We start from the raw sequence: 26843 nt of genomic DNA on the forward strand, positions 1-26843 counted from the left end.
TCGCTTCTTCTGGGACTTCCAGAGAGTTGAGTTGGGAAGAGTTTAGAGTTTAGTTTTCCAGCTCTAAAGCTGCAATCAGAAGAACAAGTAACAAGCGGGCCTCTTGGAGAAACAAGTCCCCCCAAAAGGCATGTCTCGCCCCTAGCCGCACTTACTTTTCTTGGATGCAAGGTTCTTCCTCCGGGGCTGGGGCTGCCGATGCAGCAAACGGCACTCGGCGCACAGCACCAGCTCCCTGCCCCGCAGCAACACCTCGCAACAGCAACCAGCACGAAGGCAGGCGGCGGCAGCTTCACCTCACTCACCGAGGTGGCCCTGCCTACGGGGCTGGGACCTACACGGCAGACGGCGCGACCGAAAAGCACTTGCTCCCCGACCCGCGGCCTCCCTCCCCTCTCCTGCCAGAGGCGTGAGGGGAGGGCGGCGGTACCGGCACCCCCAGGCCGCGGCTGACGGGAGGAGCGGCTGAGGGAGGTGCTCGCGCCCGGACCCCAGCGGCGGCCGCCGCGCGCCCCCGCCCCGCGCCCCGCCCCCCGACCTCCCAACATCCGGGTTCCTGTCAGCCGCCGCGCCGCCGCCGCCCGCTCCGTCTCTCAGGGAGGCGGCGGGGCAGGGAGGAGGCAGTGAAGATGGCGGCGGCGGTGGGAAGAGCCGGCTCCTTCGGCTCCTCTTCGTCTGGCCTCGCTTCGACTGCCGGTTTTTCTTCTTCTTCGTCTGCGACTACAGCCACGACCAACAACAACGCGGAGCTGCGGGCAGGCGGCAATGAGGATGATGGGCAGAACCTCTGGTAACCGCCCGCCCCGCCCCGCGGCCGGGGAGCCGGGCGCGCGTTGACTGTTACCGCCCTCGCAGCGGCTCCTTGCCCCGCGGGGGAGGCGGGGGGTGGCGTGGGGCAGAGGAGGGATGCCTAATCCCCCTTCCTAGCGCTCGGTCTCAGTCAGCGAGCCGGGAGGGGTATGGGGGGAGGGGCGCCTCCCCTTGGCGGCGGCAACTCCTGCCCTGCCTCCCCCGACTCCCGCGCCCTCGGTGTGGGAGAGGGTGGGGGGCCGGGGGAAAGCGAGACCCCCCTCCTGAGCGTCGCTGTCTCTCTGCGCCAGGTCCTGCATCCTCAGTGAGGTGTCCACGCGCTCCCGCTCTAAGCTACCTTCGGGGAAGAACGTCCTGCTGCTGGGTGAGAAAAGCATCCCGGCCCGCTCCCTTCCCCACCGGGCGTGATCCTTCACCTCTTCTTGGGCATCTGGAGCCTCGCTTGTTTAGTGGGGAGGGGAGTTTGATGTCAGGCTTAACCCTCTCTCTTCTTCCATTCCATCTTTTTGCTTCATTTTGGATAGCCAATATCCCGAGATGCTTTAGATATCCTTGTCATCGTGGGTACCTACGCCATAAGACCCTTGGTATCCTTCCCCCACCCTAGTTCCTTAGGTAAAGATGGCTTGGAAGGAAGGTTTTTTATTGTCTTCCTCCCACGATGAGTGTTGGCTTCGGGGTACGTGTGGGCCCTCCGACCTTTCCTGAAACCTCCCTCGACCGTGCAACGAGTGCTGCTTGCTGGTCCGTATGGTGTGTCATACAAGCAGAAAAATTGCTTCCGTGGCCTGAACAGTCTCAATGACGGCTGCTCCCACTTGGCCGGAGGGCGGGGAAGGCTGTATGGGCGTGTTGCTGTGTCCTGCCCACACGCACCCAGCTTGTCAGCAGCAATAGCATCAGCAAGTTGTGCAGCAGCGGCATGGTTTACTGCTGCTGGCTTTCATATCTCCACCCAGTGCATTAGTCTGACCTTGCGTTTGGCAAGTATTAGAAGTTACAGAATGAGACTTTGACAGGGTGATAACGAGAGACCTAGCTATTTTATTCAGTGTTGAGGGAAATATGGCATGTCAAGAAACATTTAAAACTTCATGGAGAAGAAATGGATGCTCTCAAATGTCCGTGTGTGTGTATATAGAATTGCTGTTATGAGTGAGAGTGCTGAAAGACTATTAAATGCCATTAACGGTAAGCAATTTAATGAATCCAAGTGGATGGATTGGTTAAGTAGCAGCATCTTCCCTCTTTTGCCAACCTCCCTGTCCCAAGAAAGACCTGTGGGTTAGTGTTTGGAAACACAGTTAAAACCCAGTGAAGATATTCATGTGGACTCTGTGTATATGAGGATTCTACATAGTTTGTATTCTTTTCAGGTTTTTCAAGTTAGACTTTTTCCTCTGGTATCCTAAAGTAATCACTTTTCTTCTATCTTGATAAGTGGTGACTTAAAACTTGACTGAAGGAAAAAACTCTGCAGGGATGATGGGATGATCTAGTGAACCTGTTACAAGGCTCACTACCCTTTTATGTTATGTCATTTAAGTAGGGTCTTCAGATTGGAAGTTCTAAAATGAAGGAAAGTTTTCATCGTGATTGACAGCTCTTTATGTGATACTTGGAAATTAAACTGGATGACTGTCCTTGTTGAATTTGGAAGATGCTTCTCCAAGCTGTGATCCTTGTCAAAAAGATTATAGTCTTGTTTTTCCTCTCTTGTTGTACTCAGGGAATCTTCAGCTTCCTTCAGAACTAGAGAGAGTGTGACAAAATGTTTCCAAAACCTCATTTAGGTTGTGATGTTTAAATCTGTTGTATAGAAATTTTCTTCCTACCCATTTATGTAGCTCATATAGAATGACTTAATGTAACACTATTATTTTCTTTTCTGACTGATGCTTTTTTCTTAACTATGCAGATTTGTTGAAGAAATTCTAGCTCTTTCTTGGGAATCATGTTTTCTAGAAGTTCAAGGAAAAAATAATCTGATGGGTATTTAGGGAAGAGAATGTCAGGGTCAGAGGACTGGACAATGAGGTCCATGTCCATGTTGTTTGTGAGAATACTTAATCCATGTATTACACTTTGCTGTTCACTTGCTGCTCCTGAAGCATGCTGGCCCTGGGAAAGAAGTCTTATGTACTCTGTATTACACAGATTCATTATGTGAAGTTCTATCTCTTCAGATTCTTGAGCTATGTGTTTGCAATTTCTCTGTTATCTCACATTTCCTCTATTTTTAAGCTTTGTTCCTTTAGATAGTTCCGTATTAACAACAAAAGCTAGTACAAATCACTTTTTGCTGTGACTATTTTAAGTTTCATTATTCTTTGAGCACTTTTAAGTAGGAGCTGTAAAGCTGACCACAGTCTTGGTGATTTTCACTCATTTTGTGGTAGGCAAATATTTGCGGCATAAAAGATTACAGAGGTCAAAACTTCCATGCTGAAACATAACATAAATGTATGCTTATTTTCAGCACAAACTGCATTAAAAAAGTAATCCTCTAAGCTTCCAACCCACCCTCCACCCTTAAAAACACCCACAGAAAAAAAAAACAGCTAGGAAACCCCACCACTTAGTGTTATTTTATTTGCTAGGACAAGTTTTCTAATTTGCTTACAGCATTTATATTTTTCAAACATTGGATATACTCGTATACCTCGTTGTTCTGGGAGCCTGGCTATGTCTGGCATGCTAATTCTGCTATTTCAGTATTTATTTTTAACTATGTTAACATCTCATTTTGAAGAACCTGGAAAGCAGTTCAAGACATCACAGAAATTACTGAAGGAAACCAGATTTTAATCTCTGGATGTAGCACATAGTTCTGTGACGTGAAGGTTAACATATAATACAGTAATTTTCAGCTCAAAATCAGCCAAAATAATGAATTAACTTGTAGCTTTACTTCTCAAAAATGGTTTCACTTGCAGAAATATTTTTCAGTAACTTTTTTTTCTTGGAGACTCTAAACTTTGTTGGGTACCACATGTCCCATAAAAGCATTTTTCTGTTCTTGTATGAGCAAATAATAAAAATGCAGTTTTTCCTAAACTTTTCTGTAAGGCAAGTATGCTTTGATTCCTAGTAGTTCTGTCACAGTGACCACAGGTACCTCACTTAGCAAACTGTATCAGCAGAAAATGTAAGATATCCCTGCTTGCTTGAGGAAATTGAGTGATCTCAATGACACTTAAGCTATTTTTTCCAGATAGCCAAAGGAGTGGGGGTTTTGTTGTTGCTGTTTTGGGGGGGGCCTTTTTTTCTCTTTTTTTTTCTCCTGGATTGTCTTTTCTGCTCACTTCTGTAATTAAGGTAGCTGATCAGAGGAAATGCTTTTTGTTGAGTGTTATGAGAAAACTAATGCTTGTAACTGGGACCTCTTTTGTTCATTCTCTGCCTGATATAGTTATATCTGAATTAGCTGTTCCCTCTATTCCCCTTGCAAAGAAGTTACCATTGCAGGTTACAGATGGAATCCATAGTGCTATAGGATGTATGAAGGTTTGGATTCAGAGACTCAAACTAATTATTTATTCAATAAACTTCAGCATGCATTCAAGCAGTATTGTTCAAAGTCATTTCAGGAGACTTAGGAAATCAGGAATCTAGCTTGCAAGTGAACTGAACAGTTTCTTTCTATCTGGTTTTGTATTTCATTCCTCTGTCTCTCAGGCACAGTAGATTCTTTGCCTGTGATTCTAATAGTGTCAAACCATCCAATGATACATGTACACCTGACTCTTAAGTGTCTATATTGCACACTTCTACTGAATCCCTAGCATTTTGGTTTTCTTTATGAGTTTTACCCCACTTGGTGATAAAGGCTTTGAGTTTAGTAGGCAGTGTGTGTTCAACTGCATTGTGTCCACATTTTCTCTTTACTCCAGATGTCTCACTTTTCAGGGCCAGGCCTGTTTGTTTGAATCTTTGAGCAATGCTTCTGTTCAGTGGCTGTCAGGATGCTTGAGAAGTTTCTGTAGCCTACAGCTAATTTCCAGGTACACATTTGTGTGTGCACACGTATTGGGAATGGCTGTTATTGTAGAAAATGGTACATCTTGAGGAGCAATTTTAGCTTGCTACTTTCTTTTAGTGGATGTATGGAATATAGTAAACTTCCAGATGAAGTTCTGATAGATCAAATTGTCATGAGAATATATAAAATCAATATAAAATCTGCTTACTTAAATTTGTACTCAACACTATAAAAATTAGTTTTCCACTTCATTTTTTCCTGTTCAAATACCTGAAAGTTTTGTTCTGATCATTTTGTCCTTATACCTGATGAAATACTGCTTGTTGCTACTGTCCATGTTGTTTATACCAAATGTTTCTTAATTCTCTAGTACTCCAGAAATTAAGTCAGTGTCTTTTCCTCTTGCAACTTCTTCACCTTCTACAGGTGATGGAAACCTTCCAAACAGCCAAGTTTAGTTTTGACCAGCAGAGTTGTACTTCTAACATGTCAATTGTTTTAATGGGACATTGACCTGTTCTAGTTCCTTGTTTTGCAGTGTTTTTCCCGCTATAAGCCAGAATTACATGGATGATGTGTAGTAAAACTTACTTAGAACAGTACAGGAAGTTCTGCATTTCTTGAGTTGCGTTTTTTTTGTCTCTGCTTTGCCAGAGGTGCTGCTGGTTACTGGATCTGTCTCCAAAAATAGATCTGAAGGTGAGGAACAGTGAAAGGAATTGTGCTTCTGGGCTCTCCAGGCAGGTTAGTGGCAGGAGTACCAATAAAGATGTCCCTTTGATAGTAACATGGGACTTAACTACTATGTCAAAGGAGAAGGCTTGCAACAGAGATGTATGCTGTTTGTATTCCCTATAGAGTTCTCTGCCATATTTGGCTCTGTCTGTGGGTTTCTCCAAGTGTAAGTAACACCACTGTACCTATTTCCAAATCAGGCTGTCTATTCTTCTGGTGTGGGACCTGACAAAAGGCATGCTGAAACCTCTGTCTAAAATCTCCTTTCCATCCCATTGTAAGGCAGAAGTGTATTTAAGGTGCTCCTCAGAAAAGTTATTTAATTTTTTTTTTGTTCCACAAAGATAGCAAATGAATCATGTGTGAGGGGAAAGACCTATCTGGTGGAGTAAAACAAACTTAGGGACGTTTTTTGTCCAATGAATACATCATTTTAGTGGCAAGTTATTTGAAGACTTAATATGACCCACTTATTGTGAACTTCCATGTTGTTTAGAGCGATTTTAGAGAAGGATCTCATCAGCATAGTTAATTTTCTTCTTCAGTTCTCCAAATGCAAAGTAAATTTGGCTTACTCCTAATTGTTTTGGTCTTGTTCTGTAAAAGCCATTCTTCAGTTAGTACAGTTCATGTAAACAAGTCTTTCACTAATGTGCAGCTGTGGAAAAGGCAGTTATTAGCCTGTGAGAAATATTTTGTCTTGAAAAATATCTGTAGCACACATGCACTTGGTTCTAGTAAGATGATGACTGTTATGCCTCCACTTAGAATCTTAGGATTCAGATATTCTATGATGTGCAACTTAGATGGCTTTATCATTCTGGAAAGGCATCTTTACCCTGTTTGATAATTCAGGTTTAGATTTGGTTACTTTATTCTATCAAAAATGAGGAATTTTTTTATCAATAAAGCTATTTGGTAATTTATGTTAGAAATAGTAGATGTTGTAAATTCTTCTACTCAAAAGCTGTCTTTTATTTTGTGAAAAGTGTAAAACTATAAATATATACTTTTGGGAGGAGACAGAAGGGAATAATTAGGACCAATATCTCTAGTTTTACTTGGCCTTGCTTGTATATATTTTTTTAGAGATTAGCTATATAACTCTCATATCAATTGTAATTGGTTTTTAAAAGCAAACAAAAAACTTTATCAAGGAACGGTAGGATTATAGATTACATGCAATTAAGTGAATCCAGGGCTTTTCAAAAGCTATTGAAAAAAAACCCGTCTGTTAGAGCAGATCAATAATACTGATGACACTAAAGAAATATTGACCTCTTGCTTATTTGCCTTGCCAGATTTTAAACATACTTGACACTTTACAGAGGAGGAACAATTTAAATTAAATCAAAAGTCATGTCTGTCCTGGAGCTAACACGTTGATTGCTCTCCATGTACAGAATTCTGTGAGAAGCAGGAAACGTCTTGTTTTAAGACAAGTGAAAATCTACTATAGATTTTCATTTTCTGAACTGAAAGAAATGTGTAAATAGTGTGAATATATAAATATTCTTAATTTTAAAATTTTTTTCTATCTACTATAGAAAAAAGGGATGCCCCAACCTCCTGACACACACCCTTTAGATATTTATAAAATATTAGTAAGATCACTCCTCAATCTCCTCCAGACTAAACAGACCCAGTTCCCGCAGCCTTTCCTCATATGAAAGATGTTCCATCTAAATTCTGTATTGTAGCAGAACATTTAGTGCACTCCGTTTTCTGCTCAGTAAGCACACTTTTTGCCGGGAGTGGTGAGAAGGGGAAACCCAGGGCAGGGTTTTGTATGATGGCTTCCTGTACATCTGAGGGCAGCCAGAAGGAGGCGGCCATCACCCTGTGTTTTGTAGCCGGAGCAGCACCTTGGACAGAGGCGCTGTGACAGCACAACCCCAAGATGCAGCTCGCTGGAGGAGTGAAGCGTAGCAGTGCTGGGATAACACGCAGCGGCTATTGGTTACTTAAGACTTTCCCGTTTGTTAATAAGATGGTGAAATACTGTGTGTAAGCAGTTTCGTTTGGCTTTATTTCAGCTGCTTCCTGGCCTGACTTTTCTGCAAAATTAAATCTCTTGTCCCTCTTTTGCTTGTGTACACCTTTGGTGTACAGGACTGCTTTCTAGAAGCATTGCTTTTGTTTCCTCCCTATACTACTAATGTGTAAGTATAGTTTGATGTAATGGAGAATTATAGTTATGAAGGATTTACTCTGGAAAGGGAAAACTTTTTTGTTACTTGCAAAAGAAGGACTCAATCTTAAATTTCCAACAATCTACTTGATTTTTATTCTACCTTAAAATTCTGTATCAAGAATTGTGCATCAAAAATGTACGTGCGGAAGCCTAATGTTAATTTGATGCTCATACATTTAGAAATAAAGAAGCTAAATGATTTTCCATCTCAAAACTTTGGAGGGAAGAAGAAGATGATGGTGACCCTTTTTGAAGGTGCATGAAGCTCTGTTTTATATATTGCTTCAGTAGCACTTATAAAAATATTCTGTTTCATATTATTAATATGCAATGCAGTTTGAGAAACAAGAGATTTGCCTTTTGTCTGAAACCAATCAGCATTACTTTTTCATATTCATTAGAGATGACCAGAGACAACAAAAAAGATAAATATGCTTAAATGTCTTGGGGTTTGTAATTCCAAAAGCCATTTGTGAATATCTTTGAAAGCATATATACTTTTATATATGTCCCTGGTAGTACTTTATATTTATTGTATTACGGTAGTATACATTATCCATCAGACCTAAAATAGCTAATAGACTTTAGTTCTCTCACAAATATTTTCCCTCTTCTCTCATGGAGAGAACTTTTATACATACCAAAGGCATTACAATAAAATGTTTGAGTTTCTAGAAGTCTTAAAAACTTGCATTGCATGCACTCAAAATGAATTTGTAATATCTATTCAGGAGGTTTAGATAAACATTACATTGGATTTGTATTTTGATATTCTTGCTGATGAGTAACTACAAAGCAAAATGATAGTGCTCCTCTCTCCCAGCATAACTTGATATATTTAAAGTGTGATGACTTCAGGTGTTTTATATTGAAGACTTTAGGCTGAAAAACATAGATAGATAGCAATGCTAGAAACACATTTGCAGCTGTCATAATTTAAAGGGTATATGCAACATACTAAAAGTAGAGGTAGATGGAACCTCAACTCTTAGCATATTCTCATGTCCAAGGCAGTCATCTTTTGCAAACTTTTTATCATAACTTGCATAAGCAAAAAGGAGAAGGTCCTTAAGTCATGTATAATGGTTTTGGCTTAAATCTATGGAGAACTCGGTATCTCCTGTGGAATAGTGCACACTCAGCTAGGCAGCTCTCTTGCACCCTTGCAGGTGTGTCTTTCTATTTGTAGACTAGATGGTTTATGCAGTGAAAATTTGGTTTGGACTACTTGTCAATATTGCTTCTAACCTTTTTCTGCCCAGATCTTTTGGTTTCTCTTATATACTCTGCAACCTGTACTAGTCTCTTCATTTACCTGGATAATTAATAAAAGTAGTATTAATCCCTTCAATCTTCAGTGATGTGTCATTCTGACTTTCTAGTGAATGATGAGTTCTGTTCTCTGCATGGAGTAACTTGTAGGATAGTCACGTGTGTCAGTGATCCACCTACCTGCTCCTGGTGTTTTGAAGTGGGTAGATACTTGCTAAGGAGAAGGCAGTCGAGAATGTTCTCCACAGAATAGATAAGGTAGTTCTGTGATGGAAGGCTGTGTGTCTACTGTATGTGCATGTGTGTCCAAAGGTCTAATGTCTTATGCAGTACTGATACAATTTCTTTCTGAGTAGAGTCTGAACTCTGGAGAACTTGAGGAGGGAAAATAAGATTCTGGCTCATATTTTGCCATAAGATGATAACTTAACATTATTGAACTTCACTTTACTTCAGGCATTTGAAAATACAAGGGTGGGGAGGAAATCACACAACACAGCCATGATAAGTAAGGGGCTTGTGGGATGTATACTTCAAGTTTACCTGTATTGTTACAGCATGAGCATTTTCAAGCAACAAAGTTGAATAGATAGGGGTATTTGTATATAAGTATGTTTTGGTTTAGACTGCTCAAGTATCTTTTATTATTCTTGAAACTTTTAATAACCACAGATGTTTCTTAGGCTTAGGTTTCAGCCACTTTTGTGAAGAGCTGGCAGATGGTGCTTTGCAGAAGATGCTAAACTTTCCCTGTGCATACACATTGTCATCTTTATCACCACCATCTTTGTTGCTGTTAAATGCAGCCCCTCTTTAAAAGAAGTAACAAGTTTTGTTTTGTCTTACCTTTTGAGCCTTCTGCTGTCACAAATTAATTGAACCTGTCTGTTTAAAAAAGTAAAATAACAAAATGAGTCATACAGAAATTGTTGGCAGAAGTAGTAGTAGTTTTAGCAGCATAACATGTCGGTGCAGCAGCTCTTAGTAAAATCTCCCCAGTTATTTGTAGACAGCAAATTTAAGAAACTTGGATAAGTACTTGAGCAAAAAGCAGAGGAGAATTTGGAATTCACCTCTGGTGACAAAGCTTGAACTTTGGGCTTGAACTTCTTGGGCAGAGTTTTTATTTAAAATAATAGTCTCACAAGACCAAAAGCTTGAGTTAATAATAGAAAACAGCTGTGCTTTCCAGTGGTTATTTAGAAGTAGCTATAATTGTTTTCTTAGGTGCATCTTGATGTAATATAGTTAAGGAATTAGCAATTTAACTTTTTCAGTATTTGAGTTTAACTGATAGGACTTTGCTTTTCACTTCTCTATATTTAACTAGATCTTTAACTTCAGTTCTGGTCATCTTTCATTCTCACTTTTTTTAAAGATACCTTTTCATTTAATTTTGTGAAATCTTCTGGGCTACATAAACAGTCTTAAGCTTTCTGGTAGCTTCTTGACTATTAGTGAAATCTGAAAATAAACCTGAACTCTAAATTGAAGAATTCATGCAGTAATCTTGGGAAGGATATGTTGAGTAAATTCAAAATCTGTCTCTGTCAAAGCATGATTTTTCTATTCTTTGCTGTGGTTACATCTGTAGTCTTTTTAAGATAGCCATAATATTGTCTATAAGATCAGGGTCAGTTCCCTTTAAAAGAAAAACTTCATTATACTCCCCTTGGATAGGACAGACTTGGGGAAAAAAAGAAGTTCTGTTTGGCTTAAAACTGCTAAGGTACTTCTTAGGAAACTTTACATGGTTTTAATCTTAATTTCATAACCTGTGAGTAGGTTCCAAGACTTTTCTAATGCCCAATTGTTATATACTCATTGTACTGCCAAATTCAAGTAGCAAAACCCTGCTTCAAGTCCAAATTCAACTTGGTTACTTTTTCAGACTGGAAACATAGCATGTAAAGTTTTCCAGCTCTGGGACATATAGTTAGAAATAGAACTTTTTCAAGGAAAGTCTCTGACGGTAGTTGAGATCTTCACACAGTGTCTGTGCTGTAAGGGTCACTGGTTATCCAGCTTCCTTAGGAGGGGAGAGAATGGGAGTGAACAGATCAGGATTGCAGGCTTGTCAGGGCATGTTCTTAACTGTTACCTCTTTTTTTAAGAGTTATTTAGACAGTAGCAGAGAAAAGATTCAAAGAAACCAACCCATAAAAGCAAAGGAAATAGATTTGCCTTTGCCTTCTCAGCCTGGTTTGGTGTGCTGTTTGATATGAGTTGTTCTATAGTGTATTTTCAGATTGTAAGATGAGCTTGCTCTGACTTAAACTCTAATTAAGATTTTGTTACCACTTGGGTTTCAGTTGAAAGACAAAATTGCTTGAGGTGTTTAACTACTTGTTAAGGTATCTTTTTAAAGATAGGTGTAAGAGCTTATTTTAGATGGCATAGTGGTGTAATTACATTTATCAATAATTAGAAAAAAGATTTGAAGCTGAGACATGCACTTGGGATAGACAGATGAGTTTGGAAAAGCTGTTTATATTTCAAAGCTTTTGATGAGCTCAGTCACCTTGTTAGTATATGGTTTCCTTCTTGCCGCAGGTGGTTTTTAATATGTAACTGTGATTAAAGATTAAGTGATATCTAACTTCTGTTTCTCCAGGTGAAGATGGAGCAGGTAAAACTAGCTTAATAGGAAAAATTCAAGGAATAGAGGAATACAAAAAAGGAAGAGGAATGGAATATTTGTATTTAAATGTGCATGATGAAGATCGAGAAGGTAAGTTTGCATTTCTAATAATTTCTTAAAGCAAGTTGAAAGCAATGGTTTAGTAGGTGTGATACTTGAAATGACAGTGGGATTCTTTTCTTTATAATTTACAGGAGTTAAGCTTAGGCCATGAGTGATTTGTAGAGTAAGGAAGTTTCTTAGGGTAATTCCTTTAGTAGCTAGCATGAATGATCCACTTAGGCGGTAGAGAAGGAGAGGAACCAGTCAAAAGAAATGGCTGAAAAAGCAGACCAAGGAAGCAGTCTTAGCTGCAACACTCTGAAGGGATGAACATTCCTCAGGCTTAGAGAAAAAGGCGCGTAAGCTCTTCTCTTGCCTCTCAATTATTGTAGCAGATATTTACCTTTTTGAACATACAGAGAAACCTTTAGCTTGGCACTATCAGAATAGGCAAAACTATGTATTGTATATTGATGGGTAGGAAAATGTGCACAGTGCTAAAGGAGATTTTACAAACAAACAACAACAAAAAATTGCCACCAAGCCAAAAATTTGGAGGAAGGAGAAATAAAGTAGAAGCTGTATTTCAACTGGCTTGAGTTGGCTTATGGCTGGAAGGTGAAAAAGATGTTTAAGATCCAGACCCCAAATACTACCAGTTATGGAATGGATAATTAATGCTTATATATGGGGAACAAGGGAAAGAGTGTGACCGGGCACTGAATGCAATGAATTACCTAGAGGCAGTTACCTAGATGAAGTTGAGTATGATTAAGGACATACTGGAAGCTGTGGGGAAAATGGGAACTCTTGTCTGCACTGTAAGAACAAATACAGATAGAAGGAGAACCAGAAGTTGCCTCTTCCTTTTTCTTTTTTTGTCTGAAATCACCCGCTTCTCTGACTCTGTGTCTGGCTATTGGTCTCAAAGATGACTTGACCAGGATTGGGAGTCTGCTCTAAATGTCTTCCCTGGAACTTCTGTAACAAGCAATAAAAACTTACCTGAAGGCAAAAAGCTATGAAATTTTGAATCGCCATCTCTTCATATACTGCAGAGGTGTTTCTGAATATTTGAGTATAGCATTTGGGAGGTAGAGAAGCTGTGGGATCGTCTGTGTGGAGATTGTCCTTTTGCAAATGCGAAGAATAACTTTCTTGTCTAAGTCCATCTAAATCATTACAAACTTGCAGTTCTGCTTCAGTTTTCTGAAAGGCCAAGGTACATTCTCTTATTGAAGAATATGACACTGGAGTTTTGAAGGGGAGATGGCAATCCTTGAGAGCTGAGAAGAGATGGCTCAATTCACCCAATTTCCCCCTTCTAACTTGCACTTGAAAACCTTTTCCCTCTCTAAAATGGTGAATTTTGATTTTGGAAATGTTGAGTGCTATCTGTGGATTCTCACTTTTAGGTTTCTTTGGTTATCAGACATTAAATATCAGAGTTTGGAAGAGGAAGGGTGTCTCCACAAGCTGCAGTTTGCTGGGTTATCCATGTTTAATTGACTGATAAAACATGTAATCTGCTTTCTCCCTTGTTTTTAACATGTCTAAAGAAGATTTAATAGCCATTGTGTAGTGAACTGTTTCAAGGGAGTCTCATAAATTGTTTTTGGTTTTTTTTGTAGACCAAACAAGATGCAATGTATGGATTTTGGATGGTGACCTGTATCACAAAGGTCTTCTTAAATTTGCAATGGAGGCAAACTCTCTAAAGGACACTCTAGTTATGTTGGCAGTAGATATGTCTAGGCCTTGGACTGCACTGGATTCTTTACAAAAATGGGCAAGTGTTGTAAGAGAACATATTGACAAGTTAAAAATTCCTCCTGAAGAAATGAAAGAAATGGAACAAAAGTGTGAGTATTCTGTAAATACGTAGGAATCCATCTAAATCAAATATGCTTAATGCTTTCTGCACCATTTAATCTCTCCATTGCAATCTTTCTCATTCTTTGTGAATGTAACTTAAAATTAGGAGTTATCAACTAAGTCAAACTTCAGATGAGTCTCAAGTAGCTATATGAGCAACACTAGTATTTCTTTCTAACTGAAGTACCTTAATATAGGGGAAAAACAAAAAAAAAAAAAAGATCTCAGAAAGAACACAGCCAAATTGACCATTTTGCTGCTTATGGATCTTTCTAGATAAGATTCCTCAAGCAAAAAAATATTTAGCTTTCAATTTTTAAAATATGTTTATTTTAAAGGCAAATCACTGCATCAGCTTCCTAATTAGTCAGTCTAGAGAATCTGGGAGCTGTTCTCTGCCTACCAAAAGTGTAAATGTTGAAGAGCTTTCTCAATTATAGCTGCATTACCATCAATAATATGTTTGTTTTGCCATGGATGGGATATAACTCTGTCACTGTCTAGTCCTGCAGAATTTTGCAGAACACAACAATTTTGCAGGATTCCTTAAATTATTTGACAGAACTCACTAACATCATAGCTCCATATTACTTTTGGGCAGCTGTTGTATTCCCCTTGGGTTACTAAAACATGAGTCTTCTCTGTTCATTTCTCAGTGAACTACTATAAGGAACAGTATTTGACAAAGCTGTGCTTTAAGATCAAATAACATGATTAAACTCTGTTTATAAGTCTGAAGTTGCTCTCTAGAACTGGTACGTTCTTAAGCAAGAATTAAGATGCCAGATTGCTAAATAGCTTTTTCAGAAGTGCAAGTTGTAGGTACGCTGTGATAAAGTATCCCATAAGGTGACAGTTATAGATACTCTGGAATTGGGGAGTGGCTGTTTTGCTTATTTTTTTTGAGAGATCCTTCTAAGGGAAGAATCATCCTTGAGAATCGTATCTTCAACAAGAAGAACACGTTTAGGAGAGGAGAGTTGAGCTCTTTTGAGTGTTTTTTGTGTTGGTTTGGTTTTCAGGGAAGGGTGTTAAGAATGTGCGTGTGTGTGTGTATATATATATATACACACACACTCTCCATACAGTTTCAAGATAGTTTTACATTATTACAAAGTAGTAATGACACAATATCTCTGTTATCAAAAATACATAGGCTGATTGCTACACATCTTTACTGACTGAGTCAACTGAATAGTGAAACTCTACAAAATCCAGAAAATTTAAGTGATGAAATGAGTCAAGAGAAACAGCTACTTGTTAAAAGTTGTATCTGTTCTCTTGCTCTGTTATCAGCTAGTCTTATTTGTACAGATATTAGTGGCCTGTGTGTTGAGTATAATAGAAGCTCTAGACACAATCCAGATATGACTAGAAGCTGTTTTTTGTTTTGAACCCCAATGCTTCATGCATTGCTAGGTGGGCTGTTTGGCACTTCCAAAAGGAGAGAGGACTCTTACTTGCCTTACGTCTATCTATGTGGCCTTACTTTATTTCTGTGTCAGGCTCAGTGCTCCTGAGAGGCTCCTGTAAGCTGATTTAACTTGCTAACAGGACTGAAATCTACTGAGGGTTTGTGTGTGTGGTTTACTGGAGGATGCCACAGTGCTTTTCTTCCAGTTCTAGCAACTTAACTCCACTCAAAGACAGACCCTGTGAGGAGTAGAGAAGGCATTAGGAGATAAGGATCAGCTGTGGGAACAGTTGGAATAGCTCTTCCTGTATTGAATTCATCTGTGTCTAATGAAGCCTTGTGGCCTGGTCACTGTAATTGTGTCTCTAAGACCTGAGATTGTATTCTAAGGTCTTTGTCCTTTTTTACTGATTTCTCTACAAAATGTTATGATCATAGAAACAGGAATTGTAGGAATCCACTCCAACCCTTAAGATTCTGTGAATCGTGTGATTTTTATGTTAGCATGGAGTTATCCCTGAACAGATGGGATACTGTGTAGGAAGACTCCCTTGAGTGGCTGGCATATCTTGGTGAGAGCTATGGGTTTAAAAGATGGTCAGTTTGGGAGGCTTTTAGACCAGACTGAAGTAGCAGCATTCCCTGAGTAAGAACCTGAATTGGCTGTTCAAGTAGAGATGATAATCTGTGCACGTGCTCTTTGTTATTGTCAACTCCAAGACCTGTAGAAAAGTTGAATAATCTTGGCCTTATTTCTGCAGAGTGATGAAATAAGTCTTGCTCTGTTAATTCAGCTAATGCTTTTCTAGGTATAAACTTGGAGAGCTTCAATCAGTTTAGTGAAGGTAGGGAAGTGGATTAACAGAAATCAGGACAAAGCAGTAAGAATGTGCTGCCATAGTTTGCTGCTAATGTACATGATTCAACTAAGTTCTCTTCCTGACAGATTTTTTTTTTCTGTCTGCATCAGGATGTGTTACTCATGGAAAAGGAATCAGCAGTGGGTTTTGGTAGAATCCTGTTTCTGCTATGCGAGACAGGACGCAAGATATGAAAAGTACAGACACTTTTAGTCTAATATTGCATCACTAACTGTAGGTTCAGTAAGTGACTATGCAATTACAGGCTTGGGTGTGTGCGCTGGAACTTGGCAAGAGAGTTACACTTGTAACTTTTTTTTCTAATTCTCCTTATATTCTGACTTACTCTCCCTGTTAAATTCTGAAGTAGTGTCTGATCTCTTTAGAGGCATACCAAATAGCTAATAGCATATTAACTATTTGTAAAGCTAGCTAATAACTAATGTTTGTGTATTCTATTATTTTTGCCTGTTACTTCTGTAGATTATTTGTACAGAGAAATGTGAATGAAGGGGTTGTAGGTAAAACCTGGTGTATGGTAGCTGCTATAGCAATATGTGTGAGGCTTAATTATTTTCATTCTAACAAACCATTTCATTAACCTTGCCAAGAAGAATGCAAGGAAACTTCTGTCCTTTCGGAAATGTATCAAGCAGCACTAGCCAATAGCAACTGCCTAGTGGTTGCAAAATGCTAAAGTAAAAAAGGGTTAATGCTGTCCTTGTGGACAGTTTCATCTGATCATGTTCTGGCTGTTGTTAAAGTAGATCTCAAATACTAGCTCTCTCTTGTGCTGCACAGGGCAAACAAGTAGTCAGCATTCTGTGCATGGTCAGTGTTTTCAACATAAAGCAGCAGTACAATCAATAGTGTTAGAGATCAATGGCAGTGGAAATCGTTGAAGTAATAAAGTAGCTGATTTTTAATATAACTTTTTTTACTTTCAGTGGTAAGAGACTTCCAGGAATATGTAGAACCAGGCGAGGATTTTCCAGCTTCTCCACAGAGAAGAAATACTTCATTACAGGAAGACAAAGATGACAGTGTGATTTTACCCCTGGGTGCAGATACACTAACATGTAACTTAGGCATTCCAGTAGTAGTAGTTTGTACAAAGGTTTGTTTCACATTTTAGGTTTTTTTGCCTATTTTGTTTAAGCAACTCTGTGAATTGTGGATTTGGGGTGGGAAGCACGTGGTTCTTAAGGCATTCCGAATACCTTGTGTAAGAATTCTTTTGCAATGTTTAATGTTGAAGATTGGTTATCTTTTGGAAACCCTCACTGCATGTTATTTTGGGATTAGTTTTTCCTTTAGTTCTACCAGTTTTCAAGGAGTTGAGGGATACAATACCTCAGACCTGGTTTTGCTCACAGAAGTGAGATTCTAGTCAGGAAGCAATTAGAATTCCCCTTGATCTCCACAGCTTTCCTTATTCTGCAAATAGTGGCTTGGTAGAATTTTAAATACTTTTGACCTTTTTCTGAAGATTAATATATTTGAGGGTTCTAGTTAATAAAGTGCTGCTCTATTAACTTTCCTCAGTCTTAGGGTGTTTCTGTGATCTGTTTTCATTTCTGTTAGATATGTAACCATATTAGTCTATAGAAAAAAATGGTATGTTTCTCTTGTGGCTGGGTTTTTGGTAGGTTTCTTTTTCCCCACCTGCCTCTTCTCATTGGCATTAAGCATACTGCATCTGCAGCCTCTGCTGGCCCACAGCAAAAGAGCAAACCTTTTTGATGCATATGCTGTTCCTTCACTCGAAGGCTAACTCTCTGTTAAAAGCACTTTTTCTCTCTATTCTTCTCCTCACCTTTTTTTTTTTTCTTTTTTTGCCTGCTTCCACATTTCTTGCTTTTGCCTCCCTTTGCAATGGGCTAGTTAGTAGCTGGATAAAAAACACTGTCCTCTAATACTACTGTTTGTAAAAATACATTGGGCAGAAAATAGTGGTGTCATTCAGTGGGTCAGTCTTCAACAGAGCCTTTGAGCTATTGCATTGGAGGGGAGGGGGGGTAGCTTCCAGATTAGTGCTGACAATGGTACATGCGCGTCAAGATAGAGATTATTAAAATAACCTTTTTAAAAGGTTCAATTATGCTTCCCAACATCTTAGCAGGTTTTTGTTTTTCTCTTCACCACCCACCCTGCTCCATCCCCCCTGCCCAGTTGTGAGCTGGATGTTGTAGCAGCGCTGCTACTGCAACAGAAAGTGGTATATTGATTTTGTGTTTATTTTGACAGTGTGATGCCATCAGCATACTGGAAAAAGAGCACGACTACAGAGATGAACACTTTGACTTCATTCAGTCACATATCAGACGGTTTTGCTTACAATGTATCCTTTAACATGCCATAAAGAAGATAATGATTCCATTAAATCTTTGTGTTAATTATGACCAGTTTAGAAGCACATTTGCACCTGTGTAACAGTAGTATGCACCTTTTTTCTTGTAGCTGGCAGTCTGATTCAGCTACACCTACAGGCAGTGTAACTTAAACTTTTCTGCACTGTTATTTTTACAGAGCTCCAAGAGTCTAGCACGTCCCTTTACCATCAATTTCTTTACTTGCCTTAATTTCCATACATAGGAGTCAGTTTGCAAATCAGCACATCTGAGCTGCCAAGCTCCTGAAAATAATAACAAAATATTTCATTTAAGTATGATCTTGCTTCAGAGGTACATAAGGTGTGTTATTCTTTTTAACCCAAATATTCAATCTCTTCAGTGTTCAGTAATTCCACAGCATCAGGTGATGAAGGGAGGAAAGAAGTGTGAATTGCTGTAGGAAAGATCCACTGGCTTCCCTGGTGGTGGCAGAGACAATGCACATAAGCTGATGCTCTACCATTATTTTTAAAATGTATTTCTTTTTTTTTTAAGCAAGCATGTAAAATACTGTTTAGTATTTAGTCAGCTAGACATGCTGAGATCCAGTTTAGATGCCAGTAATGTGCCTACAATGTGTCACCATCACTTGTGCTGTGGTAAAGGGAATTTGAAATAGTATGAGAGGGACAGCAGTTAGCAGATGGAAAAATTAGTTCAGAAATCTGAGACTTCATTTGAGTACCAAGATGACACTTCCTTCAAGGGGCTTCTAAGAACTAATTTTGGAAAATGGGATTATGGGTAATAAGCCTTGTGGATGGAGGAAGAATAGAAAATATTACTCGGAGTTAATCTCTGTGATTGTATATGCAACTTGGAAGTGTATTTTAAACTTCACTGACTGGGAATCAGATCCTATTGTATGACTTTAATCTGGAATTTGAATTGCATGCATGTGGAAATAAATGAAGTGGTTTGGCTTTTCTATAATCCCAAAGTAAAAATGGATGTTGTTATTAATCCTGTGCATAAATTTGATAGTGTCTTAATGCATAATGTCTTAATTTGATACTGGAATAGTAAGCACTCTCTTGGTCTTTCAGTAAGTGATACACAGCACAACTCATTTGCCTTCATTTTGTTCGAAATCACTGCATATTGTAAGAACTTGCTCCCTTAGTTTATGAACCCAAGTGGGGAAGTGGATGATTTTTGGCACTTTTGAAGCTACTAGTGTTAATGCTGTAGTGTCTGTGATGCTGGAAGGGATAACAGTAAGATATAAAGGTATGGTGTAAACATTTTTGTTCACTAAAAGCAGAAAACAGTTTGGAAGGTACTGTAGTGAAGCTGTTGGTATTGTGGCCTTTGAAAGTGAGAAGAGCCTGTAGTTTCCTCTAAAAGCAATCGCTGAGTTGGCCTAGAACAAATGAAGAAAGATTTAAATTACGAATTTTTTTTTTTAGTGTTGGAAGTTGTTCTATTTGGTTTTGTGTTTCCCTTCTAAATTCTACAAAGTAGAAAACCTCTAAACTAACAAAAAAGATCACTTTAATATCTCTTACTAGTCACTAAACTGAGTTTTCTTTAACAAGTTTATTCAGATGGGGCAGCACTTATTTACACTTCAGTTAAGGAGAACAAAAACATTGATTTAGTGTATAAATATATAGTCCAGAAGTTGTATGGATTTCCTTTCAATGTTCCAGCTATGGTTGTGGAAAAAGATGCGGTATTTATGTAAGTTTTCTGCATTATTATGTCATTATGATGTGTATGTACAAAATGTATTTGTGCCAGACCCTAAATGGCATTTGGAGCCTTTTTTTGTTTAGGTTTTTAAAAGTTCCATTTTAAGATTCTCATGAGCTAGAGTTTGGTGACTGCCAGTAGGTGAAGATTGCAAGTACTCACTGCCTCAAAGAGAAATGTTAAACCCAGAGATTTTGCTTGTCTCTGTTACGATGAACCAATCTCTAACCAATACTAATCAATAACTACCTTGCTCAGAAGAACGGGAGCTATGACAACTTTCAGTGCTGTAAGGTTCAGAATTGCATACAAGAGTAGCCTGAAGTAACAATAGAATTTAAAACCGAGTAATCCTTTCTTTAGTCCTGCAGGCTGGGATAATGACAAGAAAATAGGAATATTGCATGAGAACTTTCAGACACTAAAAGCAGAAGACAGTTTTGAAGATATCATCACAAAGCCACCAGTCAGAAAGGTAAACTGGGATGTTGTAGCGTTCAGCTTCTTGATGAAGCTGGAACACAAAAAGTTCCCCTTAAACTTAAGAAAAAAACTATTTCACTGTTGAGGTGAGGGAGCCCTGGCACAGGCTGCCCAGAGGGTTTGTGGAGTCTCCTTCCTTGGAGGTCTTCAAGACCTGCCTGGACATGTTCCTATGTGACCTGATCTAGGTGAACCTGCTTTTGCAGGGGGGTTGGACTAGATGATCTCTAAAGGTTCCTTCCAACCCCTACCATTCTATGATTCTTATCTATTTATTTACCTGACATTTTTTGACTGCTGCTTTTTCATGGAGACTTTGCTTCTAGCTTACCAAGAGTGTGATAAACCCTAAACCCTGTGGGGTTTTTTGTCTTTTAATTTTGTTCTTAAAATTCCTCTTTAGTTATGAAAAATTGATTGTGTATTTTTGTTCTATATAGCACTTGTCCAGCTTATGCTGGTTTTTTGGTTTTTTTTTCTTTCTGCTGCTGTTACATTGTTCAAGACTACAAATACACCTGTTTTGCTTTTAATACATATTTGGACAAAATGCTAGCAGCACTGCACCTCATGTACAGAAGCTGCAGAATCACAGAATGGTAGGAGTTGGTAGTTATGAAGGCACATTTCTATGGCTTTTTCTAAGAAAGCTATGTATTTGGGCCTAATCATATTTCCAAGTGTGAATTATTTTAGCTGAGAAAACTGTCCTTTCTGCAATCCTTAGGGGAAAAATCAAGATGCATATAGTAGCGTATGAAACAAGTGTCAGTGGAAAATATAACTGACAGGTTTTTTGCATGTTTATAAACTTCAGGCCTGAATTTTAAGCTTTGATATTGATATTTGCCATGCTGCTTTTGGCAAAAGTGAGCTTATTTAGGGAGAGAGAGAGCTTGCAATTTGATTCCTAGAACTGGGTTGTTTCTGGCAGGGGGACTGGACTAGATGATCTTTTGAGATTCCTTCCAGACCTTGAGATTCTGTGTCCAGTTCATGTGCCAGTCTGATGCAATGCACATGAAGAGTCGCTTTCGCTGCAGTTATCTATAAACTAATCCCAAGGTGAGGGCTCTTAAGTTAACAGAGACAAGTGTACTGCAAAGCGTGTGCATCTCGGAATGTTTCTTGCTGATCCTGAGACCCAGAGTGTGCCTTGTAATGATTTACTTCATTCCTCTTTTAATGAACTTTTTAATGGGTCTTTCTACAAGTACATCTAGAGACTTATGCCCATCAGGTCAAAAGAGTTAATGATACTTTTGTTTCACTTCTAATTAACTCAGCTTAAATGGAATCATGAGGTAGCAGTCTTAAATATAGAAAGTGTCTGTGGTCAACATGGTATTTTACACACTTACTTCATTATTGTATGCCTTGGTCATGTTCTCCAGGAGGTATTAAAGGAAATACTTTTTTTTTTTAAGTAGAAATACTTTTTTTTCTTTTCATTTCTTAAAATGATGTTAATGTTTTTGAATTGCAGTTTGTTCATGAAAAAGAAATTGTAGCAGAAGATGACCAAGTGTTTCTTATGAAGCAGCAGGTAATTTTCTGGCTATAAAACAAATAGCCAGTGTTTCATTTCCCATTAATGCAAATTTGGGGTTGTATTCTTAGTCACTGTAATATCTAACACTACATGGGCTGGTTTGTTTGTTGCAGTCACAGCTGGCGAAACAACCACCTACTGCTGCAGGAAGGCCAGTGGTGAGTAATAAAAATTTTAAATATCATCCCATGAAAATTATTCACTTTTCTATATTTAGAGAGTTATTTGTTTTAACTGCATTATCAAATACTCTTTGAGCTACTTTTTTAAAACTACATAGTACTTAGTCTACACCATACACTGTCTTAAATTTAGGCACTTCTTCACAACTAGACATGACTTGTATTGGCAGCAAGGGCTAAATGTCATGGCTACACTTTTCATACATTAGAATGCATCTAAGCAGTGAATTGACTCCCCTTTCTGTCCCAAATCTGCCAGGAATCAAACTGTTGTCTGAATTGCCTTGGTGAATCTTATATCCTAAATTTGGCACTATCTGTGTAAGAATATTAAGACTCTAGCATAAAATTAAGGTAACATAAAAACTATTATATCATCTACATTTAGAATCCAAATAACTAAAATAACACAAAGTGAATGGGGAGCTTGTAATCTTATAAAGATCTCTGCAGAGATCTGCAGAGAGAGACCTGGGAGTCCTGATTGATAATAAACTAAATATGAGCCAGCAATGTGCCCTCGTGGCCAAGAAGGCCAATGGCATCCTGGGATGCATCAAGAAAAGTGTGGCCAGCAGGTCGAGGGAGGTTCTTCTCCTTCTCTACTCTGCCCTGGTGAGGCCTCATCTGGAGTCCTGTGTCCAGTTCTGGGCTCCACAGCTCAAGAGGGACGGGGAACTGCTGGACAGAGTCCAGCACAGGGCCACCAAGATGATCAGGGGTATAGAACATCTTTCATATGAGGAAAGGCTGCGGGAACTGGGGCTGTTTAGTCTGGAGGAGACTGAGGGGAGATCTTATTAATATTTATAAATATCTAAAGGGTGGGTGTCAGGAGGTTGGGACATCCCTCTTTTCTATAGTAGCTATCAACAGGACAAGGGTTAATGAGATCAAGCTGGAACACAAAAAGTTCCACTTAAATATAAGAAAAAACTATTTCACGGTGAGGGAGCCCTGGCACAGGCTGTCCAGAGGGTTAGTGGCATCTCCTTCCTTGGAGGTCTTCAAGACCCGCCTGGACATGTTCCTATGCGACCTGATCTAGGTGAATCTGCTTCTGCAGGGGGGTTGGACTAGATGATCTCTAAAGGTCCCTTCCAACCCCTACCATTCTATGATTCTATAAAGATAGCTTTACCTCTTTAGATGAACTGCAAACATGACTTGTTCTCTTTGAAGTAATGAATAATGGTTTTTTTTCCTGGGCTGTGTTTAGTCATTTCCACAGTATCAGTGGTATGTGGAGTCCAAGAAATTTGGTGTAGCTCCTCTATGAGCTAACCAGTGTAGTTTTTGTTACAGCCAGAGGCACTGCTGAGTAACAGATGAATTTTCAAGTTGCTCATTGGGCTAAAATGAAAAGCTTCACAAGTGCTTTAGTTGCAGTGAAATGAATGTTTTTAAGAATGTTACACAAGTGTGAAAAAACTCATGCACCATCAGCAAACTCTGATCCTGTCTCATTTCAGTTGCATGGGATACTACAGTATTAAAAAAAACCCCAAACAAGATAGGAGTTGTGAGAAATAACACCTTTCTTCCTGTACTCTTACACTGCATGATTTAATTCTGAGCAAGATTGACCACTTTAGCTTTGGAATTTTAAAACTTATTTCTTTTTGCTTAGGATGCCTCTCCAAGAGTTCCTGGCGGATCTCCCAGGACACCAAATAGATCTGTAACATCAAACGTTGCCAGTGTTACACCTATCCCTACTGGGTCAAAAAAAATTGATCCCAATATGAAAGGTACCTTTTCTTATGAGGGCACAAATGCAATTGGGGAAGTAAAAGAGCTGCTCTGCCTACTTTCTTTAATATGCTTATTTAGATTAATGCACTAAATCAGTAGTTACTTATCGCTTTTGTTTGGTGGTGGTGTGTTGAGTTGTTTTCCTACTCTTCCTTTGTAGCTGGAGCTACCAGTGAAGGAGTCCTAGCTAACTTCTTCAATAGTCTCCTGAGCAAGAAAACAGGTTCCCCTGGTAGCCCTGGTGGTGTTGGTGGCAGTCCAGGAGGAGGTGGCCCCGGAGGTGCTGGCAGCAACCTACCACCATCAGCAAAAAAGTCAGGTATGGTTAATGATAAAATCAACTCAATCTAAGTGGTTAGTGGTGATGGTTCCTGCTAGTGTAGTTTATCAGCAGTAGGACCGCTAACATATTGAACTGTGTGTGTTTCTGGATATGGTTGTTGCTTTTGTTTTCACAGTTTAGTAATGCCTGTTTATGGCACTCATCCGTGTAGCTGTTTAAGCAGGAATTGTGTCCACATGAGTTCTTTTCTCCTTTGTTCCCCACCACCCCAATAAAATGGCTTTTAATATTATTCAGATACACTGGGACTTAAGTTGCTTTTTTTTCTTTAAACAACACTGTCAGTGTTAAAATGATGTAAAATTTTCTTTTGCTGGTGATCTCCCTGTGGTGTGATGAAGGCTTTGATTGAGTTGAGCTTGTAAAAATACTTAGGCATTTTCTGTTGATAGCCTTTTTTTCATGTGATGTGGTTAATAAGTAGTATTAATCTAAAAATGTCTAATAGTGACTGCTGTAAAGCTAGATGCAAGACTACTCTATTGCAGATTAAAATGTTTCTGTATTGCTTAAGAACATACTTCTACGTACACCTGCCCTCCCTCCTCCCCAGAGGGTAGTGCTGTGCTGGGCTGGGAATGCTGGTCGAATTGGTACTTGACATTCATGTTTAGTTTTAGGCAGTAAGAGAAAAGAACACATTTCCCACTTATGTTTTGTGTAGACTGACCCTGGCAGTTTTTTTACATGTGCACACTTCCCTTTTTTTCAATGCAAAGTCTATAAGCACTTCCCTATCTGCAGGAGGCCGAGTGGGCAGAGTTAGTTTGAACAGCGCATGGAGACGGCTCAAACTACTGCAGCTGATGCTATGTGAGATGCCAAAGACACCCACTGAAAAATCCTGTGGGAAGTGGCCAGCACTGGGTTTGGGTGATGCCAGGCAGATGGAGGTGGCAATGCACCTGCCTTGTGTCTGAGGCCGTGGCAGAAACTTCAAGAACAGAATTAAACTATTAAGGAGCAAAAATGTTCCTGACAACTTTGCAATATGCAACAAATATAGCATTAAGGTGTAGTCAGTGGAATGTGACAAAGGAATAAGCTTTCAAGGAATTACCACAAATGCAAATTAGTTTGGCTTGGATGTAGCCTCTTCACCTTCCTGAGTATTTGCTGTCCTGTGTTATTTTAGTGTTTTCTATGACACTTTCTCCAAATCAGAAGATTTTGTTAAGAGTAGTTTGGGATTTGAGAATTACTTTTTCCCTCGGTAGCTGCAGCAATTTTTTATACTTATTAGTTGGAATATTAGTTATTTTCATTCTGATATAGTATTTGCTTTCATTAAATGATCTGAAGAGCAGGATAGTACTGAGGGGTGACCTCATTCATGTCTACAAATACAATAAATGGCAGGTGTCAGGAGGATGGAGCCAGGTTGTTCTCAGTGATATCCAATGATATGACAAGGGGCAGTGGGTACAAGCTGGAACATAGGAGGTTCCAAAGAAACAGAAAGAGAAATTTCTTCACTGTGAGAGTGAGGGAGCACTGGAACAGGCTGCCCAGATGGGTTGTGGAGTCTCCTTCTGTGGGCACATTCAAAACCCACCTGAATGAGTTGCTGTGTGACCTACTCTAGGTGTTCCTGCTCTGACAGGGATGTTGGACTTACACGATCTTTTGAGGTCCCTTCCAACCCTTAAGATTCTGTGATTCTGTGATAGTACACCTGGCAAAACTCGCTTTGTGGGTAGTTTCTGTTAATTTGTATCTTCAGAAAAGATGCTGGCACATTGCTCAGGCTCCATGTACGTCAGTTTTCCTTTCCAGTCTGGGATACTGTGTGTACTTGTCATGGCATTAGACTCTCAGTACTCTGCACTGGTTTTTCTCTTATTGTGTTCCCCAGTTTTGTGACTAGAATATGACAGGATAGAAACCTAGACTGGGGAGTAAGAATAAAGTGAGGTTGAAAAAATGGTATGTTTTAAGCTTGGAACAAGTCTAGGTGTGACTGCACATTTAGTCTGTGCCATTCCAAGTTAGGGAGGAGGCAAACAGTGGAAGGGAAGGGATTGGCCCTCTGAGGTGTGTGTCAACCCACAAGCAGCTGTATCAGGCTTTTGCTGACCAAGCATGTAGAACTGACTTTGGTCAATGATGAAGCTGCTGATTTACATTCAAAATGATTTTAAATAGCTAAAATGCAGAATACTGTATAGAAGTATTCATAACTGCTGGCCTTAATAGACTCTTCTGTGTTCTACACTTTCCAGTAACTCTGCATATACTGGCAATGAATACTTAATCATGGAAGGTTTCCTTGAGAAATTGGAAAGAGAGAAAGGTGCAACTTTCCTTCTACTGTTTCCTTTCTGCTTTTGGGTTTTGTCGTTATGTTTTCACTCTGCACCCAAAATGTGCAGTAATGGTCTTTAGGATTTGGCTGATTTGAGAATTAAAGATCCCATAGGCTTTCTTAAAAGGTGACAGAATGCTGTGTGTTTCTATTGTAGGTCAGAAGCCAGTCTTAACAGATGTTCAGGCAGAGCTGGACAGAATTTCACGAAAACCTGAAATGGTCTCTCCTACAACACCTACATCTCCCACAGAAGGTGAAGCATCTTGAAGACACCAAATAAAACCAATTGTTCATTTTTCTGCGATAA

General features: G+C 39.4%; 1 protein-coding gene across 1 annotated transcript; it reads left to right on the forward strand.

The window, feature by feature from the left end:
• Positions 1–563: 563 nt before the first annotated feature.
• On the forward strand, positions 564–26843 carry DYNC1LI1 (dynein cytoplasmic 1 light intermediate chain 1). Its single transcript, XM_061997004.1, has 13 exons — positions 564–790; positions 1101–1174; positions 11608–11724; positions 13308–13538; positions 16773–16942; positions 18073–18166; positions 19766–19901; positions 20277–20388; positions 21883–21942; positions 22062–22106; positions 23761–23881; positions 24046–24204; positions 26691–26843. Exons 1-13 carry the CDS (start codon positions 630–632, stop codon positions 26801–26803), a joined length of 1593 nt encoding a protein of 530 aa, XP_061852988.1. The 5' UTR covers positions 564–629; the 3' UTR covers positions 26804–26843.

The sequence above is a fragment of the Colius striatus genome, chromosome 5, assembly GCF_028858725.1.
Source record: "Colius striatus isolate bColStr4 chromosome 5, bColStr4.1.hap1, whole genome shotgun sequence".
In the NCBI taxonomy this organism is placed as follows: domain Eukaryota; kingdom Metazoa; phylum Chordata; class Aves; order Coliiformes; family Coliidae; genus Colius; species Colius striatus.